The 22,575-nt window shown below is 50.2% G+C and overlaps 1 protein-coding gene across 1 annotated transcript; it reads left to right on the forward strand.

The window, feature by feature from the left end:
* The first annotated feature begins 4,393 nt into the window (after window positions 1–4,393).
* Window positions 4,394–18,960, forward strand: Gpr132 (G protein-coupled receptor 132). Its single transcript, XM_085698020.2, has 3 exons — window positions 4,394–4,521; window positions 9,753–9,831; window positions 12,157–18,960. Exons 2-3 carry the CDS (start codon window positions 9,804–9,806, stop codon window positions 13,239–13,241), a joined length of 1,113 nt encoding a protein of 370 aa, XP_085554146.1. The 5' UTR covers window positions 4,394–4,521; window positions 9,753–9,803; the 3' UTR covers window positions 13,242–18,960.
* Window positions 18,961–22,575: the final 3,615 nt, after the last annotated feature.

Below are 22,575 nucleotides of genomic sequence, written 5' to 3' on the forward strand. Positions count from 1 at the left end.
AAGATGCCCTAAGGCAGGTTCTCACATCTAGTCCCAGCTGCCCTAAATCCTTCTGAGTGTCCTGGGGCTCTGCAGAACTTGGAGTTCCTCATCCTGCTCAGACCCCTGCCCCGGGAAAGCATGTGCTTGGACGCAGGCGGTAGGGTTCCTATACCTCTCTGGCTTTGCAGTAGCCCTCCATGGCCTTGGATTCTTCCTCTGGCCCCTCTCCATTGATCCCCTAACCTCTCTGTTGTGGAGCCAGAAGAAGAGCTTCTGAGTGATTCGGGCTAACTCAAAGGGAAGGGGCCTTACTGTCCTCTCCTCCCTCTCTGACTGGCGCTTGCAACACAGCTTCTAAGGCCATAACTCAAAGCTGTCTTTGATTCTGAGATAAAGACCTGGGGTTGGTTTCTGAGGGTCTTGGAAGCTACCAGGTCAGCACTGGGGAGAAAACCCCTGTGGGTTAGGTGCAGCTGCCAGAGTTTTCAGGGATAGCGCAGCCTGGGCCCAGCTGGGACCCGGCCAATGTTGTCGAAAGCACAGTAGCTTGTGATTCAGAATTAGAGTGCTCCCCTCTCAAAGGAAACAGGGCGTTGAGAATTGGAGTGCTCCCCTCTCAAAGGAAACAGGGCGTTGAGAATTGGCAAGCCCTTGGGGTTGACATGTCTCTGAAGCGCCTTTCCTTCCCCTTCCTCTTCTGTTTTGGGCGGGTCCCTTCAACACTTCCCTTGCTGAGAAAGGAGGCCTCTCGTCCCTCTCTTGTGTATGAGAGGGCCAACTTCACAGAAAACTTCGTTTCCCTTCGCCCCTCGGCATCCGTAAGGCCCCAAAGGTGAAAAAGGCAAGGGCAGAACCGTTCTCGGAGGGACAGATGGTGCCAAGAGCAAGGCAGAGGTGCTGAGGCCCGACCTTGGGGACTCCTATCTCTACTGCGGGATCAGATGCCCTGGTAGCTCACAACAAACCCAACGGACAGCCAGGTGTCTGGAGGATGAATACGAGGACAAACCTAAGAGACCGACCGTGTGATCATCAGCACAGATGCAGCTTGTCAAGTGTGGGGCAACTCTAGTGGCGTCAAGAATAACGACTGCCGGAACTGGAGCCATGGATCAGCGGCTCCCAGCACTGACTGCTCTTGCAGAGGACCTGGGTTCGATTCCCAGCATCCACACTGTGGCCCGCGGCCTCCCGAACTCCAGTTCCGGAAGATCCATCTGTCACTTCAGTTCCAGCAGATCCAGTGCCCTCTTCTGACCTCTATGGGTACCAGGAATGCACACGGTACACAGACATACATGAAAGCAAAACACTCACATTAACAAAGAAGGAGGAGGAGGAGGGGGACTGAGAAGGACTGTTTGACAAGAATATACTAAGGGCGTAAAAATCCATAAATCCCGCACTCCTGTTAAGAGGCTGTCCTGCCTGGTTTTAAGTCAGCTCGACACAGACTTGAGTCATCTGGAAGGAGGGAACCTCCACTGAGAAAACGCCTCCATAAGATCCCGCTGAAAAGCATTTTCTTAATTAGCGATTGATGGGGGAGGGCCCAGTCCATTACGGGTGGTGCCATTCCTGGGCGGGTGGTCCTGGATTCTAAAAGGAAGCAGGCTGAGCAAGCCACGAGGAACACGCCAGCAAAGAACCCTCCTCCTTTGGCCTCTGCATCAGCGCCTGCCTCCAGGATCCTGCCCTGCTTGAATTCCTGTCCTGACTTCCTTCGATGACGCACTACGATGTGGAAGAGTAAGCCAAATGCACCAACTTGCTTGTGGGTCACGGTGTTTTATCCCAGCAATAGAAACCCTAACGAAGACAGAGGCCTCCGGGGAGAAGTGGCCCATGTGTCCATTCATGGATGACTCGTGTTCATCTATAGAGAGCAGATACGCAGCGTGTGTTCATCTTATCGTGGAGTGACACCCAGCCATAAGGAAGAAGTATTCCCACACCTGCTCTAGCTGGGTGAATCCCGAAGACAGCGTAATGAACAACACGAGCTTGGCACACAGGGCAAATAGTGTCTGGTGCTATTGACACGGAGGTCCCTAGGTCGGTGACCTTGTAGACTCAGAAGGTTGAAGAGTGGTGGCCACCACTGGGTAGGGTGATGTCTTAGTTAGGGGTTATATTGCTGCGGAGAGACACCACGAGTACAGCAACTCTTACAAAGAAAACATTTAATTAGGGTGGCCCCCCTACAGTTTCAGAGGTTCGGTCCATTCTCAGCATGGCGGGGAACATGGCAGCTGGGAGTGTGAGAGCACCCAGGCAGACGTGGTGCTGGAGTAGTAGCTGAGAGTGCTACATCTTGCAGGCTCTAGGTGGTGTCCTGAGCATAGGAAACTTCAAAGCCCGCCCCCACAGTGATTTACTGCCCCCTAAAACACTATACCCACTCCAACAAAGCCACACCTCCTAATAGTGCCACTCCCTATGAGATTATGGGGGCCAATTACATCTACACTATCACAGGTGGTGTTACTGAATGCAGACTTTCAGCTCTACCAGGTGAAAAAGTTCTGGAGATGATGGTGGACACTGGGAAGTGCTCATTAAAGAGTGGTCAAGTGGACTGGGCAGTGGTGGCACACACCTTAAATCCCAGGACTCACAGAAGCAGGTGGATCTCTGAGTTCAAGGCCTCCTTGGACTACACAAGATTGAATCTGTCTTAAGAGAAACAGAGCTCACACAAAGGTGATTCCAGCACTTGGGATCACACGCCTTTAATTCCAACACGAGTGAGGTAGAGATGGAAGTAATGTGGCAGGCAGAGAAAGGGATATAAGGGTAAGAGGCAAGCGTTCAGTGGAGTGTGTGGAGCCTGAGGTTGGTGGAGGGCATTGCAGGATCACCATTTCCGTCTGAAGATTGGGTAGAGGTGAAAGGTCTCTCTAGTGGTTGGCTGCTTTGTTTTTCTAATCTTTAGGTTGAACCTCGAACCCCAGTGTCTGTCTCTGGGTTCTCATTATTTGTGCTTCAATATAAGACAAACAAACAACAACAGAGGTCAGATGGCCATTTTGTAATGAGCTTCAACCGTGTTAAAGTTAAATGCTGTGAAATCTGTGTGCTTTGCCATGCTGAGAACTCTGGGGCAGGCAGGCAAGAGCACAGTTTACCCCAATTCACAAGAATGCATAATATGAGAAGGATGCGGACAGCTACCTAAGAATCAGAGAAGACAGCTGTCCCTCCTTGCGGGGAGTGGAAGGTGGAGCTTCCAGGAAAGACGATCAGGTCGCAGGAGGCCACACCCACTTGTGGCTCAGCCCCCAAACCCTTTTGCCCTCCAAGGAGGGGTCTGGTGTGGGTGGGGCGCAGTGGTGTCGTGGTCAGGGGATCAGGGATGACCTTGCTTGTGTCCTAGATTCCTGGGGAGGGGGTCACAGCCATGAACAGCTGCTTTCAGGAAGTTAAGATGGACTCTGTCTTCGCACACCTGCGTGTCAGCTGCCTGCCCCACAACCCCGAGGGCCAGCTTTCTAGGGACTGTGTTTCCACCCACACAGATATGCAAATGTCTGTTAGAGATGGGGTAAAAGAGAAAGAGGCCTTTAGTCGCACAGCCTCGAAGCCTAGCATGGGTGGGTGGGCAGGGAGTAAGAAGGACTCCTATCCTTAGAGTCTCCCAGGGATGTGCTGTCTGGGCCATGACCTTTCTAACTGCTCCCTAGACCAGAGCCAGCTTTGCCTTTGCTATGGAAAGAAACAAGACTGGGGACACTGGGGACACTGGGGACTGACAAGGGGTGGGGTCGATACCCCCGAGCCCAGAGCCAGCCTTTCGGGTGGAGGTTGTTTAAGTTTGTGGTGGGTCACAACAGCTGCCATCTGACATTTTCCAGAGAAAACGGGCTGCATTTGGAAGTGAGAGGTATGAGCCCACCAGGCCAGGCAGCCCTCAGGGTAGGAGGTTGCCCCTGCAATGCCACTTGCTTATTCTCTGGTTTTCATGGGGTCCTCATGAGGAAAACCACTTGCAGAGCTACTGGGTGAGGGCTTTGTCCTGAAATAGAGGCTAGTTTCTCAAACAGAGCTAGGGTGGCGATTACCCCTGCAGGGCTCTGCCCCCAGATGGTAGGGTACTTGCAGGGCACCAGATGGGCGCTGCAATAAGGAGCAGTGTGTCTGATCAGTGCTCTCCTGGCATAGGAGCACCCAATGTCGGACCCAAGAAAGGAACTGGCTATGTGACCTGCCCTGTCTGACTGAGGAGCAGGTAGGAAACAGTCCCTGCGAAACTGCCTGGCGCAGCCATTTTAGCCTCCATCTCTGGGCAAACGTGAGGTCTAGCTGAGGATATCATGAGAGCAAGATCAAACCGGTCTGGAACTATTTCCTGTCATCCCAACTCATTGTCATCACAGTGATGAAACTCTTATGCTCAGCTTGTGTTGTGGTTAGGGGAGTTTCAGAGTGAGCATGCTCAGACCCCCACTACTTCCTGAAACCTCTCAACTGGGCCTGTAGAGGGGTGCTCAGTGCTGCCTCAGGACGGGCCTGCTCAGTGCTGCCTTGGGACGGGCTTGGGTAAGTCAGTGGGTTCTAGGTCTGGGGAGTGAGCTGGGGGGGGCAGCCCCTCCACCGTGGTGTCTGAGAAAGATGTGCTTTGATGTACAATAGTGGGGCTTGGCCCGGAGTCTTTAACCAAAGTCCGTCCCCAAGAGGGAACGCAGGGCACCATGCCCTCCCACGTTAGGGCACAGGGAAAATAGCATACGTCATACTGCCCATGCCCTGATCTACCTGGATCCTTCTGGAAGATCTGAACCCCGATTGTAGGTACAGACAAGAGTGGAGGGACAGGACTTCCTCTAACAGGGAACCGAGGGCCACAAGGACCTTGGGAACGTCCTGGGCAGTATGGTTGGTAGGGTGAGGGGTCCTCTTTCTAGGAGCTGCTAGGTTTGGAGGCAGGTTCTGAGGAGCGGTGAGCAGGACAGTGGGGGCTCAGCTGGGATAGGCAGTAGTTTGTCTGGGCACGGGGTGAGATCTTGGGACCAGCCACTAGCAGACTGCTGAGGCCAGGCATTTAGAGTGCCTGGTTGAAGGGGTCTTGTAACTTCTACTGGATTTGTGAGGCCACCTGGGCAGATTTATGAGGTGTTCAGGTAAGCCACTGAGGACTGGAGGGTGAGGCGAAGAGTTAGTTGTTCACACAGGGGGTGAGGGTAGAGATAGATCCCCCGGGGGAAGGTGGGTGAGACTTGCTGGCATAGAGCTCAGTTTAGACATCAGTCACACTAAACATTGGCATTTTTTTTAACATATCAAATTGGGAAGCATGGTGTGGGGGATGGGCCACCAGCTCCACATGACGCAATATAACCATTCCTGCCCTAAGGGCATTCTGAATTTGAGGATGGAAGTGAGGTTGAAGATACAAAAATGAGGTTAATTTTTTTTTTTTGCCTTCTTCTGTGTGTGTGTTTCCATGTGTGTGGACACATATGCACATGAGTGTGAAGGACAGAGACTGATGTCCAAAATCATCCTCAACTTCTTTTCCACCTTCCTCACGGAGGCAGGGTCTCTCAGTCAAGCCCAGAGTCTGCAGATACAGCTAGTCTTGCTAGCTGGTTTGCTCTGGGGATCTCATCTCTGTCTTCTAAGGACAAATTTGCAGGTGGACTGCTGCACTCACCAGACATTTATGTGGGTTCTGGGAATCCAAATAAAGGTCCTCATACGACAAGCACTTTTACCACTGAGCTGTCTCCCCGGGAGAGTCTGGTAGGAGGATGGAAAAGAGAAAGACCAAAACAGCCAGAAACGCCTGCAGCAAAGAAATGGGGCACAGCATGCTGGTGACTCCACAGGACAGTCCAGTGGCCCTCAGTTACAGTCCATCTCACACGACCCAAATGGAACAGACAGGTAGAAGCAGCAAGTGACAGAGACAAGGGTGTGCTTCCTTCATACTTTCCTATCTACTTGCAAAGATCCGTAACCCAAAGGTGGCCAACGTGCTTCAGAAGCCTGGCGGGACAGTCATCTGTGCAGGCAGAGTACAGGGCTCGAGGGCTGTGCACATCACACGTGACATGTTGCCCATATGTGCCCTGGGGACTCCCAGCATGCCTCTTCCCAGAAGGTGGGTCTATTTAAGGGGCTGTGCAGCTGCAGGGGCTGTGTGGGATACGAATGCCTCTGGAGGAGACTGGAGACAGGAAAGTGGAAGTGGGAAGGATGATGAGAGCTAGGTGGCCAGGAGGAAGGTGTGGTTTGAAAACAGGCTGGATAGCATCAGCGTTAGCGTGAGTGCACACAAGGGGAAGTAGGGGCGTGGCTAGGACTCAGGGCAGATAGAAAGGGACATCCGGGTGACATGGGCCCATTCATCGCATAGCCTGCTGGGTACAATACAAGTGACACATCAAGGCCATCGTGCCAGCTGTGTTGCAGACTCTTGATGGGTGTCAGCCTGTTACAGGTCCCTTTGAGTATATACCAAGGAGGGGGAGTGAGTCCACCAGGGTCAAGCAGCCAGCATGAGCATGGTAAACTATGTGGGCATGTCTTTGTGGATGTGGTGGACCTTGTGCATAAGATAGACCATCCTCTGCTAGATTCTCAGGTTTGGGAGCACACGGTTGCTGAGTCCTGATGAAAGTCTGCCGTGATCTTCTCCCATCAGGGGTCAGCCATTCCCAACTATCTCACAGATGAGATACAGCCCTAAAGATGATCCAGGATGTCAAGAGAAAAAAAAAATCCCTACCCACAGCCGGGCCAGACCCCCACAGCAAGCGGAGAGGGCAGTGTCTACTTGGTAGACAGGCACTGGGATCCTTCTTTCCCTAGTCTTTCATGTTAGCACTCAGCTGGGGTTCATAAGAGGGCCTGGCCCAGCCACTTTCTCTGAGAGAACCGTGGAGCATGGAACTATTGAGCCATGCCCCTCCCATGGAAGAAATAGCCCAGGTATTGCAAGATGTCCACAACAACTGATCTAGCTAGGTTAGGGATCCTCAGAGGTTAGGCAGGAAAGGGGCCCTGAGTGTCCTGAGACAGGAAGACTGAGTACAGAGAGGGGAATAGCATGTAGCCTAGCTGCGTGGGAAGAGGCAACCCCAAGCCATGATGTGCTCAGAGAGCACAAAATAATGCCTGGAGCGCAAGGCCAAGAACCGTGTCAGGGCTAGGGGTACCCAAAGCCAGCTGTGGTGAGGAGGCCGCATCATAGCGTGTCCCGGTGCTGGCTGCTCCTTCCTGAGACTCATGGTTGACCTTCTTTGATATGGGTGTTGATGCCCTGGGATTTAGGGATGTGACCCAGATGTGGATTTCAGAGCCTGTGTTTCCCTGTTTAGGGTGAGCAGACAGGCCCTACGGCCCACCCTATCTTCCTGGCCAACCTCTGCTCACAGGTGACAGGGACTTGTCCTGCAGTTGGAGCTGTCTCTGGGCTATGTCCACCAGTGCATCCTTGCAGCAGGAGGGAAGTGTCTGTCACGTTTTCTTTTGAGCTTTCACTTCCTCTGACTTCTGCAAAGTGGCTTAAAACAGAACATTACCCTCTTCCTCATCCTCAGGGCTGCCAGGTGCTTAGAATAAACACAGTGCAGTCCTTGCTGGGGACAGAGCTGTCCTTCTAGGCTGGCTCTGCTTGGCTTTCCAGAACTCTAATTCTCCTTGTAAGGAAGGCAGGTGCCACATGACCCCCACTGCTCTGACTCTGGGGCTCAGGCTCGGTACCATGTAATCACGTGCTCATTCACTAGAAAGGGGTCACCTGTGGAAGGAGAGGGCAGCTCGCTGTGCCACGTGTAGGCCCCTAAGGTCCCCAGCTGCTCAGGGGCTGGGAAGGAAGCAGACTCCAGGTAAAGTGGTACCTGGGTGGGTGATCCTAAGCGGAGTGATACATCAGACAAGGTAACGCCCCAGACGGGATGGTGCCCAGGCGACTGCACTGATCCCAGGTAGGACTGGATCCCTTTCAGCGCCTCCCTTGAGGGCCCTGGCCCACGCTGCTCTCATCAATATCTGGGGATTCCTTAAGTGCATCTCAATTCTCCCTCACCCTGGAACTCCAGTTTCGGGAGTAGCCAGAGAGCCTCAAATCTCTAACGAGAGTTAGGATGGGTAGACTTCTCTACATAGTGCTCATCTAGGGCGGCTTCTGCCACAGCACCTGAAGTTCAGGGTGAGGGCCTTGGCCGGGTCCTCGAACTGCACCTCACAGGGAGCAGGCCTGAGACCCAGAGGGACAGACAGACATCTGCCCTGTGTTCAGCGGGTCAAGGTGTGTTGGGGGGATGCAAGGAGCCTGTTGAGGACAATGCCTGGCAATGGCTCTTCCTGGCCTTGCCTCTCTGTAACGATGCTGAGGTGTGACTTCAGATTTCGGCAGAGGCTGGTGAACTACTGTAATCTCAGGTGAACGGTTTGGCTTCTTGCTTTCTCCAGTTTTCAGAAATAGTGGAGAAGGAAGCAGGGAAGGCTCCAGGGCTTGGTGTGGATGCCTCTGGGCTCACTTGGGCTGGCTGTCAGAGAATTCCAATAGAGAATTCCAATGGCCACTCCTGAAAACCCAAAGTACTTTGGGCAAATAGTGTGATTATCTGTCTGGCTGAGGGGCAGCCATGGTCTGTGTTGTGGGAGCAGGTAGGTAGGTGGGCAGACAGGCTGGATCCAGTGAGGAACTCCTCTCTGCAGGCCTGGGGAACACAAGGGTCCTGACAGACCTGAGTCATCCCTTGGCTTTATGGGCTCTGGATGAGGCTTCCCTAACACTTCCCTCTCAGGAAGATGCCCTGAGAGCCTCCTATCGAAACCTCTTCACCTAGGGCACCTAGGGCCTGTCCAGAAACACCACCATCAGCCAGAGAAGGAAAGGACCTGCTGGATTGCCCAGTCTACAGCTCTGTGTGCTTCCCAGAGGGTTCTAGAGGGGTCCTTGTTCCCTTCATGTAGGTGATGAGCTTAAATATAGATTTTGGGTCATCAGAGAAAATCAGAGAAAAAATTTTCTTTGGAAGAATTTTAACAAGTTGAAAGTTAAGCTTTCTTTCTTTCTTTCTTCCTTTCTTTCTTTCTTTTGTTTTGTTTTTGTTTTTGAGACAGGGTTTCTCTGTAGCTTTGGAGCCTGTCCTAGAACTCTCTCTGTAGACCAGGTTGTCCTCGAACTCACAGAGATCCGCCTGCCTCTGCCTCCCGAGTGCTGGGATTGAAAGTTAAGCTTTCTTAAGGTTGTTGGATGTGGGATTTCTTTTAGGCATCCTTCCACATTTGTAAGGCTTCCTACAGCAGTTGGAAACTGACTACCAAATTGGGCTCTAAAATATTTGTGCCCACCGACCATTCCACCATGTAGCTTCAGGTCACCACGCCTTCAGTCTCCAGAACTGAACCTGATAGGGAGAAACAAAACAAAACAAAACAAAAAGCAAAAACCCTCATTCTCATGTTTATTTTTGTATTTCTTGACCTTTTAGGAGCTTTTGCTAATTTTTTCTGTGGAAACTCATGTGTTGTCTGGCTTTGCCAATGATGATAAACAACAGTTTTAACTATGGTACCCAGGGTGATGCACTCATGTGCACTGGCTTCCCGGGCACAGGCTCTCTCTACTGGGCTACCTCTTGTTGACCATGGGATGCACTAGAGTCTTTGTGAAATGAGTCAACCTGTGTGATTTAATCTGAAGTGCTGGGATTACAGGCATGCAGCACCATGCCTGAATGGATGGTTGGTTTGTTTGTTTGTATGCTTGTTTGTTGCATTTTTACCTAAATCCATTTCAACTTGCCTTTCTCCAGGTTTTTTTAAGCCACCTTCATAAGGGGCACAAAGCCTACATTGGAGCCAACATGAAATCAGAGCCCACCAGGGCAGCAGGTGAGACAGTCTTGTTTGACTTTAACACATAAAAAGGTCGCAGGAATTTCTCTGTGGTACAGCTGGTCTCAACATTCAAAAATCAACATGCAGATTTCTATAGTAAAAACTGACTCAGAAATGCTCCATCAAGAGCTCAAGACGGGCAGTGGTGGCACACGCCTTTAATCCCAGCACTCAGGAGGCAGAGGCAGGCGGATCTATAGAGTGAGTTCCAGGACAGCCAGAGCTACACAAAGAAACCTTGTCTTGCTAAAACAACAACAACAACAAAACCCTCAAGATGCAGGTAGGCGGTGGTGGCACATACCTTTAATCTCAGTACTTGGGAGGCAGAGGCAGGTGAATCTCTGAATTCCAGGCCAGCCTGGTCTGCAAGTGAGTTTCAAGACAGCCAGGGATACACAGAAAAACCCTATACTCAAGATTCAGTGGACTGGGGATGTGGCTCAGCTGGGTAAAGTGCTTGTTGAACATGCATGAAGCCTTGTGTTCAATCTCCACTATCACATAAAACTATGTAAGTGGCACATGCTAAATAGTACATGTAAAGCCAGCCTGGTCCAGAGGCCATCTCAATCAATCAGTCAATCAATCAATCAATCAATCTGTCAGTCCTTCAATACATAGAGCTCAAGACACACCCACTTCATAAATTGTTTTGACAAGTGCTAAAAAAAGCCAAGTACAGGAGTGGGGGAACATTTGGTACTCTGAATGTCCACTTCCTGTACCATGACTATTAAAAACTCAGAGGAGAAATTGGGGCTCAACCTGAAGATCCGTAAAGCAAAGCAGTCAGACAGTGGCTCTTATCTCTACCTCAGTCCGAAATGGCCTTCCTGCCTCCAGGAATCTCAGAATGAGACTGTGTTTGAGAGCTGTCTCCTCCCATTTTATAATCCTTTCTAGGGCTGGGATTAAAGGCGTGCATCACCTGGTTTCTATGGTAACTAGTGTGGCTACAGTGTGGGAGGGTTAAAGGTGTTTGTTACCACTGCCTGGTCTGTAAGGCTGACCAGGGGGGCTGTTTCACTCTCTGACCTTCAGGCGAGCTTTAGTTATTAACATACAAAAGGAATGCCACTACAACTTCCTATGAGAGTGACCAGCGGCAAATCGTGAGCCATCTGGTAGCCCAAGAGAGCCATCAGGAAGTCCCAGTAAGCAGTTGACAAGGAGTTTCCCGTGCCCCTTCCCTGATGCCACTGTCCTGTTTACCAAGGTTACCCGCAGGGGTGTGGGTGTATGTGACAGGGCCTAGTGTCCAGTAGGGAAGACCTATAGGCTTCTGTGGGCCTGAGCTGGTGGCAGGGGGCGGATCTGTGACTGGACAGTGCAGTGTTGTGAAAGGCCAGGGCCCAGGTTGGCCCCAGACTGTGTTTACTGTAGGTTTCAGTAAGACTGCAGGGTGTGTGGGTAGGGGTGGGGACAGAGATGGAGTGTCTGAACAGAAGGACACAAGGACCGAGGGGCGCCTGAACCGGGGAGTGGGAACGGACTCGCATACATGGCTGAGGGTACTTTCACGGTGGTAAGAGAGCCGTCCAGGTAAGAAGTACTCTAAAGACCTGTGGCTGCCTGCAGCACATCCCTCACTGCCTGCTGGCCACACACAGGTTCTGATGCCAAGATTTGGCACTGGGGTTCAAGGCGGCTCACCATCTTTGGAACCTCAATCTCAGTTTCTCTATCTCTGTGTGCTGAGTAAGGGCACCCAGACTGGGAGAGGACAGCATCTCACTCCCACTGTCAAAAAGGAATTTTAAAAAGACAGATGTTGGCTAGCCCTGAGCTCTGTGGGTAGGAATGCGAAACAGAGCAGACACTGTGGGAAGTAGCACAGGATTCCTCAGGAGGAAACACAGAGTGGCCATGCGAGCCAGGCCAGCTTGCTTTGGAGCATACTCGAAAAGGGGATAACGGGGCAGAAATCAGAGTACAGCCAGGCTCACAGAAGCACTGTTCATAGTAGTCCTGTGGTGGTGAGCAGCCTAGTGTCCATGGACACACGAGAGATAGCGAAGTGTGTGTGTGTGTGTGTGTGTGTGTGTGTGTGTGTGGTGTGTGTAACAGGCATGCATTTGCCACAGTGCACATGTGAAGACCAGAGAACAACTTTCAGGAGTTGCTTCTCTCCTTCTGCTGTGGAATCCTGGGAACAAACTTCAGGCCGTCAGGTTGGCGGCCCATGCGTTTCACCTGCTGAGTCCCCTCTCCACGCCCACCCCACTGCCTTCTAGTAGCTTACTTGTTCTTGGTATGATAAATCTCCCTGCGGAGTTTCCATAGACTCCCATCCACCTTGTCATTTCTGTCCCACAGGAAACACCACGCTGGGGGTCACCTCTGAGACCTGCCACACACCCTATGAGGAGAGCAGAGTGGTCCTGGTGGTGGTGTACAGTGCAGTGTGCATGCTGGGCCTACCGGCCAACTGCCTGACGGCATGGCTGACATTGCTGCAGGTGCTGCAGAGGAACGTGGTGGCCGTCTACCTGTTCTGCCTGTCCCTCAGCGAGCTGCTCTACATTAGCACGCTGCCACTGTGGGTCATCTATATCCAGAACAAGCACAGCTGGAACCTGGGCCCGCAGGCCTGCAAAGTGACTGCTTACATCTTCTTCTGCAACATCTACATCAGCATCCTTTTGCTGTGCTGCATTTCCTGCGACCGCTACTTGGCAGTGGTCTACGCCCTGGAGAGCCGAGGCCACCGCCAGCAGAAGACTGCCATCCTCATTTCTGCGTGTGTGTTTGCTTTTGTTGGGCTCGTTAACTACCCAGTGTTCGACATCACGCTGGAGAAGAACTCCTGCTTCGAGCCCCAGAGGATGAGCAGCAGGATAGCCAGCTACCACTACGTGCGTTTCACCTTCGGGTTTGTCGTCCCTCTTGGGACCATCACGTTCACCAACCGCCAGATTTTCAGGAGCATCAAGCTGAGCACGAGCCTGAACGCTGCCCAGAAAGCCAGGGTGAAGCACTCCACCATCGCGGTCGTCACCATCTTCCTGGTCTGCTTCGCCCCCTACCACCTGGTGCTCCTTATCAAAGCTGTTGGCTTCTCCTACTACCACGCAGATGGAGCTGCCGTGTGTGACTTTGAAGACAGACTGTACACAGTCTCTGTGGTGTTCCTGTGTCTGTCCACGGTTAACAGTGTGGCTGACCCCATCATCTATGTGCTCGTTACAGACCATTCTCGGCAAGAAGTGTCCAGGATCCACACAGGGTGGAAAAAGTGGTCCACAAAGACAGATGTTATAGACTTAAAGGACTCCGAGGAGGCAGGCTCACCCACAGCAAAGCCCTACACCTTCCCCAAGCCTGCGTACCCTCCAGGGTCAGAGCCGGAGGAGCTGGGCTTACAGTGCTCCCCAGAAAGACTGTCTGAGGAATTCTGCTAAACCCATTATACCTCAGTGGAGGATGCTAAGCCTTGAAACCAGCACCGGCCACGTATTTGTGGTCCTTTGAGCCGCCATCTAGGGTGTCCGCAGCACTGTAGATACTTTTCTGGAAGGCATACTGCTGATCTTTCTTCATAACGCCACTCAGCTCTGTAAATATCTCTTCCTTGGATGTCCAGAACCTCCGGGCTCTCCTGTATGGGAAGAGGCGGTGTTTTGAGAGCACCAATCATACCTGTAGGCTGCCAGAGACTCAGGGAGCACGTGGCTGGCAGGAGAGCTCGTCATCAGCAGCTTGCTCTGCAGGGCTCCCAACAACCATCAGCAGGGTACTCGGTAGAGCCCTGGACAATGACTTTATTTTCTATGCGTTTCCTGCATTGTCCAGTGGCTACTGTGGTGTATATTGGGGCTTTCCACAGAGGGAGACATGGCCTGCAACTGGGGTTACTATCATGGTGCCTAGAGCCGTGACATAGCCAAAGAGCCAGAGGGCAATAGGAGTCCAACCCCGAGGGCTCCCATTGGGAGTTGGTTCTACGTTGACATAATTGTCTATTAGAGGAGCCATGGGGCATGGTGGCATTTACTCTAGCTCCTGGTAGCACCATATATCCTCCCTAGGGACCCCTCTGCCACTTACATTAGGAAGTGCTAGTGGGTACCTCCAGAAAGAGATTGGCATAGCTGCTACCGGGTAAGGGGGTGTCTGGCATCTGGCATGCCTTTCTTTACCTTGCAGCTTCTGGCCTTGGTGCCACAGGGGAAGTGGGCTGGGGCTCCTGAAAGGACAAGTCAGGGGCAAGACTCTCTGGCCCATTGGATCGGAGATGGAGACCTCAGGGCTCTGAGTCAAACCCCAGCGCCTCCATAAGAGCCTCGTCTCGGTTCAGTCAGACCCACGCTTTTGTTGGTTACCTCACCAGGTTACTCACCGCTGGACTGAGCCCCTCCCCAACTCGGAGGCAAGGGCTGGAGACAAGGAGTGCAGCAGGCTTTGGGGCCAGCTCCTCTGAAGCTCACACATTACAGAGGCTGCTCAGAGACAGATAAACGACATCCGCGGTTACCTTTTGCTCTTCTCTGGAAGTAGCGTGAAAACCTGAGAATAAGAAAAACAAAAAAGAAACTCGATCCTAACTTCCTTTTTCTATTTTTGATTACCTTTTATTGTTTTGAGACACGGTTCCTTGCAGCTCACTAAGGAACAGAAGATGACCTATACTCCTGATTTTCTTGTCACGCCCACCCAGAGGGCTGGGATCACAAGCACACAACCAGCAGCTTCTAACTTCCCCTTTAGTGGCTTTCTGTTTGTTTGCTTGGGCGTGTGTGTGTGTGTGTGTGTGTGTGTGTGTGTGTATCTGCAACCTGTATGGAGGTCAAAGGTTAACACTGATATCTTCCTCGATTGCTTTCTGCTTTATTTATTGAGACAGGGTCTCATGCTGACCCCAGAGCTCACTAGTTAGCTAGACGATTAGTTGGCTATACTAGTTAGCCTGCTTGCTCCAGGACCCCCATCTCTGCCTGGCAAGCAGAAATGCAGTCCAGACAGGCCACCACGCTTGCCCTCGTGTCTCAGCTTTTTGTTTTTATGTTTTTGAGACAGGATTTCTCTGTGTAGCCCCAGCTGTACTGGAGCTCTCTCTGTAGACCAGGCTGCCCTCAAACTCACAGAGATCCACCTTCTTCTGCCTCCCCAGTGCTGGGATTAAAGGAGTGTGCCCCCATGCCTGGCCCCGTGTCTCAGCTTTTCTGTGGGTGCTGGGGTCCCAACTCTGGTCCTCATCTGTGAAGCAAACAGTTTACCAACGGACTCATGTTCCCAGCCTCTGTTTCCTTTTTAAAACGTGGTAACGGTGAAGGGCAGGCAGGTGGAGCAGGCCTGGGGAACTTACAGTTTGTACTACCCTAGGCAAAGTGAAGCCGAACCATCTCTCATTCCCGTGGCCACCCAAAGCACAGCACGACTGGGGATGGACGCCTGTTTTCTTTGATACACTGGTCTGCCCTCTCTCTGGGCGCTCCATCCTTCCTCCACAGGCCCCAGATGCCCTCTCCAGCAGCTTCTTCCCGCCTTAGTCCCTCTCCTCTCTTCAGGCTTAAGGCTCTGGCATCACCCCTGGGTCATCCTCTCCAGCACCCCAGAGAAACTTTATCATTGGACTCTTCCATGGACCATGTGGGCTGGCCTGAGCAGTCTCTGAGGGAAAGGCAGGTGACCAGATTCCTGAGTGGCTTCTACCCTTTTGGTTCCTCCTCATTATGATCCCCTGAGGTCAGGAAAAATACACGTGGTAGGGAGGGGCTAAACAAAACGTCAGTGGGGTTTATTCTACTTTTAACAAAAGCACATGTTCTTGAATGACTAGGATCAGAAAATGTTCCCACTGGAGACACCCTGGCTACCGGCTGTGTGGGTGATTGCCCATATACTCCACCTCAGGGATTTCCCAGTAGACCCATGGCAACCTCCTCGACCAGGCTGGGAATCCCCACTTTTGTATGAGACAGCACGTGTGTGTGTGTGTGTGTGTGTGTGTGAGTGACTGAACACAGACATTTTATCTTTTACCACTGAGCTAAATTCCCCAACTGGGAATCCCCACTTTTCAGGGAAGCAACTGAAGTTGACAGCGAGGGAGGCTGGAGACAGACAGTGGATGGGGCCAAGAGGGCAACCTTGAGGGGCCTGGAGTGGGCGTGTCTCTGAAGGTTCCTGTGGGTGATGCCCTTGCACAGACCAGCTGGCTTGGGCTTCCTCAGCTTGGAGGACAAAAGCTAGCAGGAAGGGTGGTGCTTACCCAAAGGGGCAGTAACCAGCACAACCTCCCTCCTTTCATGGACCTGGTCCTTACAGGAATGCACCAGACTACAAGCCAAGCGCCTGTTACATGCTGAGCTGTGGAGTACCTGGCTCTATCTTCTCAACAGATGGGACAACACCAAAGCCCTGGCCCTGCTGGCATGGGGAGTGGACAGCTGAAGAGGTGGTGGGAGGGGCTGGTGGGGAGTACGAGTTCAACCCATCCCCCTAACCTCTGACTATTGCTCTTTCCAAAGGTCAAGTCAGGGCTTTGTCGTCACTGACCACAAACTTCAAACATCTTCATCTGGTCGCGGAAACTTCCTGAGTTAGCTTGGGGTTAATAAGCCCTAGTGAGTGGGTCAGATACCCACTTTCTCCATCCTTCCAGCCGTATCCATTGTGCACACATTCACTTGTTCACTATTCACTTACACACTCACTCCCCACTCACACACAAACACACTCCCTCACTGATTCATCCCCCCTCCCCTCCTCCCCGTCTCACACACCAAATCTCTCTCCATTCCTCCATTTCCTGCTCACTCTTTCCCTTGTTCAACACTCCCTCAATCTGCACACCTCTCCTCTTCCTTCTCCCCTTTCCTCCTTCCTCTTTGGTCTATGTACTCCACAAAGATCCCAGCAGTCCAGTAGTGAGGGAGGTGGGCCACGATGAAGCTCATCATGAAGAAGGGATGGACAATGGGGAGTATCTTAGGGTTGTTGAAGTAAAACACCATGGTCAAAAGTAACTTGGGGAGGAAAGGGTTTGTTTCAGCTTGTATGTCCTGATCACAGTCTACCATGAAGGGAAGTCAGGGCAGGAACTTAGAGGTAGAACCTGAAGCAGAGGCCATGGAGACAAGCTGCTTACTGTCTTCCTCTTATTAACCCATGTTCACTGTTCCTTCCTTTCTCTCTTTCTTCTTTCTTTCATCCATCCATCTATGTATGTATGTATGTGTCTGCCTATCTATCTATCTATCTATCTATCTATCTATCTATCTATCTATCTATCTATCTATCATCTATCTATTGGTTTTTCCAGACAGGATTTTTCTGTGTAGCGTTGGTTGTCCTGAAACTTGCTTTGTAAACCAGGCTGGTCTTGAACTCAGAGACCTTCCTGCCTCTACCTCCCAAGGCCTGAGATTAAAGGCATGTGACATCATGTCTGGCAACTCCTTAGGGTCAGCACACAGAAGCTGCAATCCATTGGGGGCCAAGGCCACATCTTGTGCTGGCAACAGAATTTGGTAATGTGTAAATCTCCCAGGAGGAACTGGTTTTGAAGACATGAAGAAGTAATGGAGAGCAGCTGAGGCTTGGTACCATCAGGTCTAGAGTCTCCAAAGAGAGGCCTGGACAGGCTATTGGTGAAGATGCAGGCCAGGTGCAGAAGAAACCCCATTTTGGAGATGGATTTCAGCACTATGGGATGACCTCCAAGGGCAGAAGCAGATGTGGACTGAAGCTGACCTGAGCCTAGGAGATTTGTGTCCTGTCGAAAACCTAGAATATTGTGAGTCTCAGAAGCCCGACTCACAATATTGGACTTTGGTTCTGCTTTGAATATAACTGTGTCCTGGTTTTTCCTTCTTTGAGGAGAGAGTGTTTAAGTGCTTCATCATCATCATGATCTTCTTCTTACCATCATCACCAACATCACCATCATTACCATTATCATTATCATCACCATCACAATCATCACCACCACCACCACCACCACCACCATCATCATCATCATCATCACAATCATCATCACCACCACCACCACCACCACCACCACCACCATCATCATCATCATCACAATCATCATCACCATCACCACCACCACCACCACCACCACCACCATCATCACCACCACCACCACCATCATCATCATCATCATCACAATCATCATCACCATCATCACCACCACCACCATCATCATCATCACAATCACCACCACCACCACCACCATCATCATCACCATCATCACCATCACCACCACTACCACCATCATCATCACCATCATCATCACCACCACCCACCACCATCATCATCATCATCACAATCATCATCACCATCATCATCATCTAAATCACCACCACCACCATCATCATCATCCTATTAAAACAGGGTTTCTCTGTGTAGTTTTGGCTATCCTGGAAGTTACTACATAGACCAGGCTGACCTAGAACTCAGTTCCTGCCTCCAGAGTGGAGGGATTAAAGGCATGCTCTACCATGCCCTCCTATTTAACTTATTTTTGTTTTACAGGAGCCACAGTTTAGAGATTTTGAAGTTTTAAGGAGACTTCAAAATTTTACAGAGACTTTGGAGTTTTAGAGAGTCTATAGATATTTTAAAGAGCTTAAACTTCGAGAGGGATTTTGGCTGTTTTAAAGAGACTGAACTGTTAAAGACTATAGGACTTTTAAAGTTATTTGTGACACACACACACACACACACACACACACTAATATTAACATGCCATCCTGGGGACAAATGAGAAAGGAATAATAGTTCTAGTTGAATAATGATGTGTCTGTGTACCAAATTACAATTGTGCTGGTTAGTTCTATGCCAATTGAATACAAACTAGAACCATTTTGGAAGATGGAACCTCAACTGAGAACTCCCCCACCAGATTCGCCTGTGGATAAGTCTGGGGTGTGTTTTCTTGACTGATGGTTGATGTGAGGCAGCCCAGTTTACTGTGGGTAATGTCACCCCTGGGCTGGTGGTCATGGATGTTATTGAGAAAGCAGGTTGAGCAAACCATGAAGAACAAGCCAGTAGGCATGCTTCATGGTCTCTGTGACAGCTCCTGACTCCAGGTTCCTGCCTTGAGGTCCTGATTTGATTTCACTTGATAATGGACTACAAGTTATAAGATGAAATAAACCTTTTCCTTCCCAAGTTTCTTTTGGTCTTGCAGCTTTATCAAAACAATAGAAACCCTAAGGCACCAGTCCTGCCAGAGCCACCAGGGGGCAGCATTACCAAGCCAGAGCGGGTGCTGTCAGCGTGAAAACAAGACTGAAGGTGCCTGACCCACCCCAATGTCTTTTCTTCCTGGGACAATCCTTTGAAACATTCTCTAAACAATTACCTGCCTTAGGTATCGTGCAGTCATGGAGCCTTGCTTTACAAATAATTTTATGCATACAAATGTATTATTTGATTTATTATTATTATTTTGCCTCGGCATAGTGTGGAAACCCTGACAATTCCCCTGCCTCAGTCTCTTGAATGCTGGGTTTACAGGTGTGAGCCTCCATGCCTGACTTTTTTATTAAATTTATTTAACTGGGGTAGTGCACATGGCATGTATGCGGAAGTCAGAGGAGAACCCCAAGTGTCCCTGACCTTTGCTTTGCTTGAGACAAGTTCTCTTGTTTTCCACCGTGTATACCAGACTAGTTGGCCCAAGCACTTCTAGAAAGTCTCCCTCTCAGCCTTCCACCCTGGCATGGGAGCATTGAGATCACAGACGCCCTGCCACATCAGGTTTTTCATGGTTCTGAGGATCCAAACGTAGGTCTTCACACTTGTATAGTAAGTACTCTACCCATAAACCCATCTTGCAAGCCCCTACAATTCAGCCTTAATTGACTCTATAACTGATTGTATATACACAGGTCCTGGCGGAGAGTCCTACTGGATATGCCACTAGGGATTAGGTCAGTGGGCTGAAAACCTTCATCTCCCAGAACTTACCCTTCTGCGCTCGTGCAAACTCCATGCTCCTCTCCTTGGGTCTCGTAGGATTTGTGGCAGGTTCTCTCCAAGGCTCACACCTTGTGTCTTGGCTCTGTTCTCCTTCCTGCCCTCATCCAGCGACCACTCTTCTGCCCTCTGCAGATCAGTTGTTTTTACCCACGTTTGTATTTCCAAATCGTAGAAAAGCTCCACGCAGGTTGCACAGGTGCCGCTAGCTCCTAACACCTACATCAACTTTCCTGCATTTGTCCTAATATCACTCTCCCTGCCCCATCCCCTCACGGCTATTTTGTTTTCATGCACCTTCAGAGAAAAAGAGGCAAGCAACATGCTGCTTCTAAGACCTCTAACAGTACTTTGAGGGCTGGGAGTGGTGGTGCATACCTTTAATCCCAGTCAGGAGGCAGAGACAGGCAAATCTCTGTGAGTTTGAAGCCAGCCTGGTCTACAGAGCATATTCCAGGACAGCCAGGGTTGCACAGAGAAACCCTGACTCAAAAAAGAAAAAAAAAGTACTTTGAAGCTGGGCCATGGTGGTACACGCCTTTAATCCCAGCACTCGGGAGGCAGAGGTAGGCAGATCTCTGTGAGTTCGAGGCCAACATGGTCTACAAGAGCTAATTCTAGGACAGGCTCCAAAACTACAGAGAGACCCTGTCTCATAAAAAAAAGTACTTTGAAAGTAAGTGATACTCAGTAACCACAGTCAAACTTAACCAGGAAGAAAGGACGTCCATAGAGCTCCTGCCATGGACAGAAGAACATGTCCATCTTCAGTGTTGCAGGTTCTCTCCCTTCAGTGTTGCAGGTTCTCTCCCTTCAGTGTTGCAGGTTCTCTCCCTTCAGTGTTGCAGGTTCTCCCCCTTTAGGGTTGCAGACTCTCTCCCTTCAGTGTTGCAGGTTCTCGCCCTTCAGTGTTGCAGGTTCTCTCCCTTTAGTGTTGCAGGTTCTCCCCCTTCAGTGTTGCAGGTTCTCTCCCTTCAGTGTTGCAGGTTTCCTGTGACTTCCACACTTCAGTGATGTTTCAAAGCCATGGTACCAGTGGACTTATAGTGATGACAGCTGTCGCTTGGGTGAGGTGAGTCAGCTAAGATCTCACTGTCAGATTAATCAGGAAACTTTGGCATTCAATAACTAATGTTCTTCTTAAGCAGTTTCTAAGAAGAATCTGTGTAGTGATTCTTTGTTTGTGTTCTAACAAATAAAGCTTTTCTGAAGATCAGAGTGCAGAGATAGCTACTAGTTAATCATGGTTAGTGGTCTGGAGGTCTGACAGGAAGTAATATGGCTGGGCAGAGAGAGGACTATAAGGCGGGAGGAGACAGGCGCTCTGCCCTTTATTGGTTGAGGAGTTAGCAAGGTAAGAGTTGACTGTGTTTTGCTCCTTCATCTCTCTGATCTTTTAGCATTTACCCCAATATCTGGCTCCGAGTTTTTATTATTAAGACCAAGTAGAACTCATGCAACGAATCTGAGATATTCTCTTGAGGTCAAAGCTCCCCCTCTGCCTCCTGCATCCATGCATGTCCTCTATTGTGTATATCTAATCAGACTCACCTGAGGTTCTGTCACCTGTGTGGGTGTCTATGTTTCCGGTCTAACCTGACATTACTTCCCTTCCTGCATACAATGCTGGGTTTTCTCAGCTATAGACTGGGTATTTGCTCTCAGGAGGAATGGTCTTTTCAGTAAGCAAGTGGGTCGAGACCTTGATCTGGGCTCTAGTGTGCCTCCCTTCCCACGGTAGTGTCATTTCCATAGCAGAAATATACTTGGATATATTTCTGTATCTTTCTGTATTGAAACGGAGACTTTGCTCTAACATCTCCAACCTCAATCCAACAACCCAAATGAGTTCAACCTTTTTCCTTTCCTCATCTTTGACTATGTGGTGGTTTGAATTAAAGGTTCCCATGGGCTCATATATTTGAACACTACTCACCCGGGAGTGGGCACTCTTTGTAATGATTAGAAAGACTAGGAGAGGTGGCCTTGTTGGAGGAAGTGTGCTACTCGGAGAGGGCTTTGAGGTTTCAAAAGCCCATGTCAAGCCCAGTGTCATTCAGGCTGCAGATCAGGCTCTCTCTCAGCTACTGCTCTGATACCGTGTATGTGGCCTTGCTCCCTGCCATACTGATAATGGACGAAGCCTCTGAAATTGTAAGCAAGCTCAATCAAATGCTTTCTTTATATGAGTTGTCTTAGTTTGGGTTTCTGTTGCTGTGAAGAGATACCAAGACCACAGCAACTCTGGCTTACAGACTCAGAGGTTTGGTCCATTATCACCATGGCAGGACATGGCAGTATTCAGGCAGACACGGTTCTGGAGTAGGAACTGACAGTTCTAGATCTTGATTGGCAGGCAACAGGAAGTGAACTGTGACCTACACTGGGTATAACTTGAGCATACGAGACCTCAAAGCTCTTCCCCACAGTGACACACTTCCTCCAACAAGGTCACACAATAGTGCAACAAGACCATACCTCTTAACAGTGCCACTTCCTTTCTTTCAAACCAACACATAAGTTGCCTGGACATGGTGTCTCCTAACAACAATAGAACAGTAACTAAGGCAGAAGTTGGTGTCAGGAGTAGGGTCTTGCATTTAGCATCAGGCTTTCCTTTAAACTTTTCATCTCCTTGAATACAGACTTAACTCCATTATGCTACCTGATGGTTCTTTTCTCCTCAAACTGTACATTTTGTATTTCTTTTTGTCTAGCTCTCTCCTTATCATTATATATCTGCATAAGCTTGATTACTAACAACCACATGACATGATCAATACTAGGCTGATTTGAAATCTCTTC

This window comes from Myodes glareolus, chromosome 11 (assembly GCF_982192425.1).
Source record: "Myodes glareolus chromosome 11, mMyoGla1.1, whole genome shotgun sequence".
NCBI classification, from domain to species: domain Eukaryota; kingdom Metazoa; phylum Chordata; class Mammalia; order Rodentia; family Cricetidae; genus Myodes; species Myodes glareolus.